Source organism: Esox lucius, chromosome 20, assembly GCF_011004845.1.
Source record: "Esox lucius isolate fEsoLuc1 chromosome 20, fEsoLuc1.pri, whole genome shotgun sequence".
Lineage (NCBI taxonomy): Eukaryota > Metazoa > Chordata > Actinopteri > Esociformes > Esocidae > Esox > Esox lucius.
Genome location: NC_047588.1, coordinates 33,683,876 through 33,693,843, shown reverse-complemented (window position 1 = coordinate 33,693,843; position 9,968 = coordinate 33,683,876). Strand labels below are relative to the sequence as shown.

Below are 9,968 nucleotides of genomic sequence, written 5' to 3'. Positions count from 1 at the left end.
TGCATTTGTTCTTAAACGAGGCGTTGCTTCCACCTGCTGGTTACACGAAAACAGCGGCACTAAATGCATGAAAAATGCGGGTATCAAATAGGTAGAGCTATTACTCACAAGCCTATTCGTGACTAAATTACCATAATGTTGTCTTTTTTAAACATGAAATCTACCCTATGTTTAAATGCTGAAACTGCTTCCGATCCATTGCAAAGGGATCACAAAGGAGAAGGATATTGATCAATGGTTGAAAACAGCAATAAAGCCTCTCAGCCTTTTGTGCCAGAAAACAACAAATGGATGTCTCGGCGCTGAAATAGTTCAGTTGTTGGTGCACAGTAATAAAGTAATTAAAAGAGGAAAAACCAGACAGCGTGGCAGAGTCTGCGTTTTATGGAGGAGCTTTCTGGATCAAGACCTTTGAAGACTGGCTCCAGCTACGTCATTACCCGGCCAGAACCTATGCAGTCCTGTGTGTGTGTGTGTGTGTGTGTGTGTGTGTGGGTGTGGGTGTGTGTATGTGTTTGTGACTGACTGGCTGGAAACATAGGCGTTTCGTGCTTTATAGATGTATTTGAACGATGTGGTTAACCATTTTTGTAATTAGGCCTACAACCATTTAAATGTTTACCACTTTCTAATAGACTGCACGAAAAGCATATTAGTGATATTCAGACGCGCGGACGCGCATAGTCTTGTTCCCTTTCCACTTTCAATCGTTTTGCACCCCATAAACAGTTAAAGCTGTGATTGTTATTGCTGTATGGCCACCAATATCTTCTGCCATTGCACTTACAGGCCCACACCCAGTTGAATGGATGGTTTGTCCGATATACGTAAGTGAATGTTGGAACGTGTTCTATACACGAATGTGTTGATTTCGAACTCACACAGTGCAATTACAAAGGGGAGAGAAGGGGGACTGTTGGATGCATAAAGTGTTAGAAGAACATTGAGCCAAATAGGACAACATGGATGATGGGCTAATTATCCTATGCAGACCTGTAGGCTTTAAATCACTCTGTCATACCTGTTTCAAGATATTTTGCCTCTAGCCCTGGCACAAATAAATGAGCTTTTCAGTGCCTTCTGACTAGGGTATGGCAGAATGTTTTATTTAAACAAAGTTAGTTATTAGTAGATAAGACGAGTAAACAACCGAAGGTCGCAAATATGTTTGCGTCAGATCCAAATAAATACAAATATAATGTAAAATATTTAAGATAGTTATTAACAATAAATATGGATTGAGACGCATGAAGTCAATTTTGACATTTTATTTGATATTTCATACAAACGACTCTTCTTTTTAGAATCGAAATACTCTTGAGACATTGAGGTATTGTTGTTTTTGCAAAATAACAATAAATTAATGGTCGAATGTAGTTAGGTAGTTGAAACACATTCAGGTAGTCAAGGCATAAACATTATTAGCCTTATAATCTATAATATAAACACTGGGTTAAAAAAACAGAAACCATGGAAACATTTCATGCAGGGAACATTAATAGACAATTTCTAACATGTTATCTGTGTGCACTAATGGAATTATTTCCCAATTACGTCCAAGTTAATTAGATAACGTTAGAAGTACCAATCACAAACAAATAACCATTACAAAGCATAGAACACTATAGGAAGAAAACGAGCCGACAGATTTTCAACGACAATAACACAACACCCACAGAACACAACATAGACAACAGCTAAATGTGGATCGACTGGTGGCAACCATTTTCCAGAAATAACATTGGTTCCTGAAAATCCACCACTTTGAGCTATTCAGTTTTCTCAGGACAGGCCCTAATACTCATCATGTTTCACATGTCCTTCCGATGGTCTTTATTCCCTTTCTTCATCTTCATCCGGCGGTTCTGAAACCATATTTTAACTTGTCTCTCAGTCAGATTAAGAACTCTTGCTACTTCGTATCTACGGTCTCGGGGGAGATACATATTAAACAGAAACTCTTTCTCCAGTTCAAGTATCTGATACTTAGAGTACGGACAGCGCTTTTTTCTGGTGGATTTTGCATGAAGCCAGTTGGAAGATGGGTCATCTGAAAGAGGGGTTCGAGAAAAGTGAGACAGAGCTTATGAGAAGGGGAATGGGTCATACGATTGAAAATGGTTAGCTGTGCTGGTTTTGGCCTACTGATCCGATTAAATCACTGAGGATGACGCAAAGTGTCTATGGCTGTACTTGTGCTGCTATGTAATTTATAGCATTAACATCTGCCCCCTTTTAAACTCTGTGGAAATATTATCTGACATATTCTCTTTATTCATTATTATAAGAGCATACAACATGGATACGTAGATTCATTTAGTAAATAATCCAAGTTATTACTATCCTAAAACATACATGTTTTGGAATTATTAATGATGTAGAAAACACATACATCCTACAAAACAAAGGTGCAACGAGTGTAGGTTATTTTCCAGAGAAGTAACGTCTAACCAAAACGACTCACCACAATCAGAAAGTAAATGTCCATTCGGTCTACAAAGGACAAATCCAAATAGCAAAACCACACTGGCTTCTACATTTCTTTTCGACATTAAGCTCTGTCCATCATAAGCAAAATAGCTAAATAATATGATCGACAGTAAAAAAAATATATATAAAAAAACTGTCGATCGGGGGAGGGGGCCAATTTGCCACTCTATGTGAGCTGCGGGGCTAGCTGAAATAACCAAAGAAACGCAACCTTTAGGCCTGCGTCATATAAGAAGCCATACCATCCATCCGTTATAAAATAACGGTTAAAATGTACCCACAAGAATTCCACCTTTAGGTCTTACGTAATATTATAAATCATTGATTGACGAGAGCCTCTGCTCTATATTTCCATATTCAATAAAATGCGTTAATAGGCCTATCAACGATTGAGCCGCATATGTACAACCACCATATCAACCACAAAGCAGAAGCTTACCTGCGTTGGTCTGGCTCTCCCTTTTTTCCACTACTATTGGTGTGCTTTCTTCACTTGGTTTGGAAAAAAGGGATTCACAGGCGATCGTATCCTTCTCTGCAAGAGATGTCCCGTTATCAATGTCGGACACAAGAGGTGTGTGCGTTTCCAACGTTGTGCAGTCACCACTCCCAATCAGCGGCTCAGGTTTGATATCATAGTGCATATTTGACGATAATCCCGTTAAACATATCGACGTGGACACCGGTTCCAAAGCCCAGGAGCGCATAAACATCCCATCAGTATCTCCTGTTGGACAGTGATGGTGCAAATAGGGCTGATGCGTTATAGAAGAGTTGTTCGGAGGCTGATGGGCAGAAATGGGACTCCAAGACGCGCTGAAAATAGAAGATTTCATCTGCAAAGGGCAAGATTCCTGAGCGCCATATTCAGTCATCTGCTGACTCGCCTGTTCCAGTCCGGTTGGACCTGGGTATCTGGATGCCATAATATCCCCTTGGTCTGGGGGAAGGTGTGGGTCTGCATAGTAACTCAACGTGCCTAATGTCGACATGACAAAAAATACAGTCAAACGCTTCTAAACTCGCGATGTAATATATTTACAAAAGCACAATCATGACACTACTTGGCTGCACCAAGAACCACCACATTCGTTCAATAAGTTAAACCTTGCCCTGGATTGGATTGGGTGCCGCAGACACGTGACCGTGGGACATAACAATAAATAATAAATCAGTCTGCTCAACTAAATGGCCACCATTTTCCCCCGTTATATTTTTAATAGAAAAACCATATAGAAAGAGATATCATTTTATACAAGCAGTAGCGTTTTTGTCATAAGGAACTTAAATTGGTTTACAAAGTATCGGAGCTTAGAATAACCTAATTAAAGAAAGAAAGAAAGAATGAATGAAAGAAAGAATGAATGAATGAATGAATGAAAGGAATGCAGTCTTGTATTAGGGCGGCTGTCTCCATTATGGGACTGTCGTTATAGGATTTCCAGAAAAAAACGATCAATCTAAAAACTTGCATTTTATAGCTTTCATTTATTCAATATACAGAGTCACATATCAATCAACATTATTGTCTGTAGGTCCATATAAAACACATACTTTCCCCATATCATTGGATGATTTCGTCAAATACGTTAAGTAGGATTATGTAAAAATTTTTTGAGGCAGTCTATACATAGCGCTGGGATGTGGACATTACAATCCATGTAGGCCTATTTTATATACAATTAGTATTTGATTAAACACTCCACTGGTTAAAGAACCGAATACCCGCGGTTTCCCAGATGCGTCTGGAATGAGGCAAGTCCTGTAAGACAACAAAAACCTCTATTTCATTTCCCAATGTCAAATGTCTAATTGAACATGCCAAATTGGTTGCATGTGTGGTGAATTTATAAGCATGTAGCATACTGATTAATTCAAACAGTAATTAATTAGATCTTACTTACCGAATGACTGTCCCAAATCCATCCAACATGAGCCTAATCTAAAATGTGCACCTCATATATATACATATCGATAATAGCACATATATAAGATAATAGCAATTATTATTTAATACAGAGAAACACTTTTATAAAACCGTTTGCTCTCCAGACCAAGGCTCTACATACAGGAAGCAGGCCTTGAATCAAAATACTTTTTAGAAAATATTATCCCGGGCATATAGGCTGTTTCTTGGCATGAACATGTATACTTTTCTAGTATATGGAGGGAAAGGATCCAGTTGCGTTTGTGTGTTAAACCATAGGAGACCCTTACTATTTATGGACCAATGAGTGGACACTAGAAGTGTCTGCTCCGCGCTTTTAGCCATCTCATAGAAAGAAAAAAGATAGGCACTATAACAGTGTGTTTTATCACGGGGGCTATTTAGTTGTTTTTCTTTAGGGTACATCCTGGCTGTCTGGACTAAATATCGCCAATAAAGTCCATCCTTTGTGTCCATTCTGTTGCGTGGCAGACGCATCCGGCACTTTGAATGCGTGAACGCCGCAGCGGCGCACTAGGGCACTGGCGAGACTGCAATGATCATAACCGAGGCCTTGCAGTCCCTCCTCTCCCCCAAGCCAACTCTCTGAGACATGCTGGCTGTAGACCGCATCTATTGCTTCCCTTTTGTTCCTTTTTTGTTGAATAGATAGAGGTTATATGACGATATATTTAAGGGCCGCTATTCCTCCCGCGGACGAACTATTTGTGGCCAACAATTCCTCCCGCAGTCGGCGTCAACAATACAATGCCTCCGGGATTATGAGAATTCTTGAAATGCTCACAGTAAGCTAATGTGGATAGTAGAGACAATTCATGTACACAGACGCACAAAGTAAATACACGAATCACAATATTTTATATACGATTAAGCTACACACTAAAAGTAACCTATTCTTAACTTGGGACATAGCTCTCCTGCCAAAGATGATTTGGGATGGTTCTGTGAAGTGCGGGGTTTTACGGAGGCAATTAAGACAGTTTGAGGGGGGAAGACTGCAGCTTAACAACATTAAGCTACCTAAACCACACAACAGCCTTCTCACTTAATATAAATAGGCTACAAGCATTTTGTCGATGCATTCATTTTGTTTGTAACTGGAACAATTACAGTCAAATTCATAGAGATCATTTCATTATCTGAGATTATTCCTTTAATGGTCAAATAGTTAGTTCTATCATTTCGTAATGTTTACATTTCTGTCAAGTATAATACTCCATTCGAAACTTGCAAAAGATAAATCCTAAATAGTGTGTAAATGTATGCACATTTTATAACTTAATAACATGACCTTTCAATATTGAACAATATTTCCAGATTTTTTAGACGCTCTATTGTCGACTGATTTGGCCTATTTTCAGTGTAATTGCCATTTTTTTCAGGTTGTCCTGGGAACCAAACATAAAATGTGATCTCCGGGCATTGGCATTGTTTAATATCGAAATGAAGGGCATCAGCGTCAGAGAATTGGTTTTATTTTAATATATTTTTTTATTGTTCCTTTTCCCTTTTCATTTAAAACCAAGCCGCAACTAAAAAAGGTATAGATTTTGCATAAATAGGTTTGTCCCAGGCAATTCCCTTGTGGATACTGGATTTGACAGATAACAACCCATGATACTACACGAAACACGACCTGTGGACAAAAGCATGCCAATACAAAGTAAAAACATGCCATGTCTTTATTTGCTTATGTAGCCTAAGCCCAAAACCCTCATAGCATCGAATCACTCTTTCACAGTGTAACATTAAAACGGATGGAGAGAAGAATAAATACATGAAATCACCCTCAGCAAGAAGTCAAATAAATTGTAAACAATACAATTCTCACATAGTTTTTGTGTATAAATAAAAGCCTTAACAAAACAGTTATTGATGCTTTAGGCAGGATCCAAGCAACATGGGCAAATATGAAATATTAGCCCCCTCGACGCCCTTTAGACATGACATAACTTAAGCCTATATTGCTAAAGGTTACAACATTTCCTCAAGAGCTATTCCAGCATGCAAAGTCAATGCTTCAGGTTCAAGGCTTTATACATATTATGTACAACAAATGCCAATATTGTGCAGCTGTGAAACACGTTGTTCCATATCTATATTTTCGACAACTTCTTACATTGTTTTAGACCATGCAAGCATCTTATGACCGTATAAATACGTTATCACGACAAACAAAACAGACGTAAACAAATAAAACGTCAACAAAACAACATATCAATAAATTAGCAATAGTAGGCCTATCCTGTACATGGCCATATTCACTCCAGGGTTTCTCGAGGGAAGGCGCCCTCGCCACTGATGGAGGAGGGCGCCAAAGACCGCATAAATGTCTCACGAAAAACTGAAGTTGTTAGATAGCTCCCGAATTCTGTTTTCCCGGCTCATTTTTTTGAGTTTCATTCTTCGGTTCTGGAACCAGATTTTGACTTGCCTGTCTGTCAGGTGGACACTGCGGCTGATTTCCAGACGACGCTCTCGAGTCAAGTACATGTTATAGAGAAATTCTTTCTCCAGCTCAAGTGTCTGATGCTTGGTATAAGGACAACGCTTTTTTCGGCCACTCTTCGCTGTCAGCCAGTTGGCTTTGGTTGCAGTTTTTTCATCTTCTGTGTAAAGAAAAGAAAGATAAATTAGTAGGCAAAATATTTTTTTACACGCTACTGTATTAATGTAACGTTAAAAGGCCAGTGTTTACTCTTCTAATTGTTTTTGTATATAAATACAGTCCTAAATAATTTATCAAAATCTGTTATGAAAAGCGTGGCGCGTAATTGATACGTAATGCAATTTCCAAAATACTATGACCGAAGAAAACGACTGGAACATGTGTTTAAAATTGAAGTAGGGTTACATGTTGTATTATACACTCCTAATTCAACAAAATGTTTGCTGTGACCAAATGTACCTGCAGAATGTATAACATGGTACAGACTAAAATACACTTTTATTAGGTACCCTTGAGCTATTTGTTTATTTAGAAAATAGGATAATGAAACTAGGCACGTTTTTTTGCATATATTTTGTCTACGCTATATCTCTATATCCACACATAATCAATTCGATTCCGGTGTCTTAATACGCTTTATTAAGGCATAAAAGTAATGCATAGTCTTGTGAAAATTATGGCTATGCATTTTATGGTTTATAGGAGACAACTGAGGATATCAGTGCGTTGCATTGGACAGATGGACTGGACAGGATTGGCCTTGCTGCTTCTCGTCATAAAATCATAAAAAAACACAGGAGGAAATCCCAGCCAACTGCCTCTCTCAAACCATACAAAGGTATTTATTTACCAGTGCATATAACCCACACATACATGGAGAACTTTTAATGTCCACAATATAATCGTTACAGTGGTATGATATGCCTCTAACACCAAGGTTAACGCCAAGGCACATCTATACTTACTCAAGGCAATGACACTACGCGTGCAATCACCGAAAGCCCACTGTCATAAACGCTATATCTAGGATATAGAGTACACACCTTTGATAGGTTTATCTGGACTTCCTGCACAGCTTTCGGTGGGTTCGGGGGAGGACGAGCCTTCCGCAGACGATGCCCGGGTTTCCTCATCTGTTAGGGGGGCCGGAGTGCATTGCGTTGGGGCAGATGGAACTTCACTCTCACTCCGGCCTGTGTCCACTACTGGTGTTGCTGAAGGCGGCGTTTCGAAACGCACCGGTCGTTGAAGAGCGAAGTGAGTCGGCTGTGGATTCGGCTGAACATCTTGATAAACCTTTGAAGCCGTATACGCCTGAGACAGGCGGAAGTAACCGGGAACAGGCACAGTGCTGTGGTTGTTTATTGGGCATGATCCGGGTGTCAGCCGAGAATAGGATATGTCTTCCGTTGTTGTTGATCCTTTTGGACACTTCTCTGATTCATACAGGCAATACGCGTTCTCCTCTTTGATGCTGGGTGAGAATGAACACTGAGCAATTGGCTGCTGGTTGCTCGGCTGATCTACTCGACAAGATCTCGAAGTCTCTAGCCACGTTTCCATCCCTTGAATATGAGAATAATGTCCAGACGATGGTACCATGGTTTGAGAATGACTCTCGTTACGTTTACTGAGACCCGAGAAAAAAGCGCTGTTGGGTAGTCCATAGGAGTACTCCGAACCAGGCGGCAAGTACACGCCGTTACTTTGGTAATAGGAAGCACCGCTCTCGTTTCGCCCGTTGATTAAGGAGTCCACTAAAAACGAATTTCCACTTTGGTTGTCGGAGCATGACATCGTTGGGGTATAATTTGACGGAGGATGAAGATAGCCCTTTCTGGCTGACATTTCTTGTGCAAAACATGCTGAATATAATTACTGATATTCACACTTCTTGATGCTTTAGCTGACAGCCAATTAAAATACAAGAAGACGAGAGACTCCTCCCATTCAAAGCACGTAATGTCGGTATGGCGTATTCATTTTGTTAAAATATTCTGTAAAATAAATTACAAAACAAAGAAGTGGTGGATTATACGATATCACTTAAATATAAAACGCCATGATAAGATATATAGATAATATGACATGAGCTGCATAAACATTGACCTCACATATTATCACACAGATACTCATGCACGTGTAAGCTTATACACACACACACACACACACACACACACAAAGATATACAGGCTATGTATAGAAGATCCTATGAATATAAACAAATGAAGTAACTATTTTAATGTTAATGGACAATGGAAATTCCTGCACAAGTCCTGAAAACAGGAAAACAAGTCAAAACAATTTCCTCTTCAAGTTCACCGAATATTAATAAATATGTAATAGTATTAGGTATTAGGTAAATATCCCTTTTATTTACAAGTATGAATGTGAGCTACTTATTAGAATTCTAAATGTCCAAACTGTAATTAACAGTCTTGAAAACACATCTGATATCGGCAAACCGTTTTTCTACTTTGTTGCTGATTACATCAAAAACTAAATAAGAGGATAAAGCAAAGATTGTTAAACGATCATGTTAACATAATGCGAAAATGCAATGAAATTAACAGAATATTTATCAAATTCTGTGCATGTTATGATGAAATCTTGGGTATTCCAGTTCAGCACGTTTGTATTATTTAAAACACTGAAATGCTCACTACGTGTGGTTTCCATCAAATCGCCCTTATTAGTGTCCAAATGAAAACAATAATCTCGGGCTAATTTCCCCACATTTTATATTTTTAGAGAAAATATTAGGGCCTAATCAAAGCAATATGTGGGCTTATTCATTGTAGGGTTAAAATCACCGCATTTATACATTCCTCCCTTATTCGTCAATGAAGATGGAAAAATAAGGTGAATGCTATGCTTGTGTTCAATTACATTCAAATTCAATCTACTGCAAAAGTGACCCAAAATTCCAATCAAAAGATTTTTGTAATTGAAGAGGCATTCAAAAGAATTTAAACTTGTGTTGACTTTCTGAATTTACAGGAATTGCATTGCAATCGAACTCAACCCTGGTAGAAGACAATTCATGACAAAAAGACTCATCCTTATTATTATGATCCGCTA

At 38.7% G+C, this 9,968-nt stretch overlaps 2 protein-coding genes across 2 annotated transcripts; both read right to left on the bottom strand.

Annotated features, from left to right (window-relative positions):
* Positions 1-1,299: 1,299 nt before the first annotated feature.
* Positions 1,300-3,562, bottom strand: hoxa9b (homeobox A9b). Its single transcript, XM_020041022.1, has 2 exons — positions 2,930-3,562; positions 1,300-2,050 (listed from the first exon to the last, which is right to left on the bottom strand). Exons 1-2 carry the CDS (start codon positions 3,480-3,482, stop codon positions 1,812-1,814), a joined length of 792 nt encoding a protein of 263 aa, XP_019896581.1. The 5' UTR covers positions 3,483-3,562; the 3' UTR covers positions 1,300-1,811.
* Positions 3,563-6,102: 2,540 nt separating this feature from the next.
* On the bottom strand, positions 6,103-8,875 carry hoxa10b (homeobox A10b). Its single transcript, XM_010884534.3, has 2 exons — positions 7,931-8,875; positions 6,103-7,047 (listed from the first exon to the last, which is right to left on the bottom strand). Exons 1-2 carry the CDS (start codon positions 8,733-8,735, stop codon positions 6,773-6,775), a joined length of 1,080 nt encoding a protein of 359 aa, XP_010882836.1. The 5' UTR covers positions 8,736-8,875; the 3' UTR covers positions 6,103-6,772.
* Positions 8,876-9,968: the final 1,093 nt, after the last annotated feature.

Coding starts and splice junctions, on each gene's coding strand:
- hoxa10b (XM_010884534.3), bottom strand. CDS start 8,735: ATGTCAGCCAGAAAGGGCTATCTTCATCCTCCGTCAAATTATACCCCA. Junction 7,048..7,930: donor TCCAGATAAACCTATCAAAG/GTGTGTACTCTA, acceptor TTCTTTACACAG/AAGATGAAAAAACTGCAACC.
- hoxa9b (XM_020041022.1), bottom strand. CDS start 3,482: ATGTCGACATTAGGCACGTTGAGTTACTATGCAGACCCACACCTTCCC. Junction 2,051..2,929: donor GGAGAGCCAGACCAACGCAG/GTAAGCTTCTGC, acceptor CCCCTCTTTCAG/ATGACCCATCTTCCAACTGG.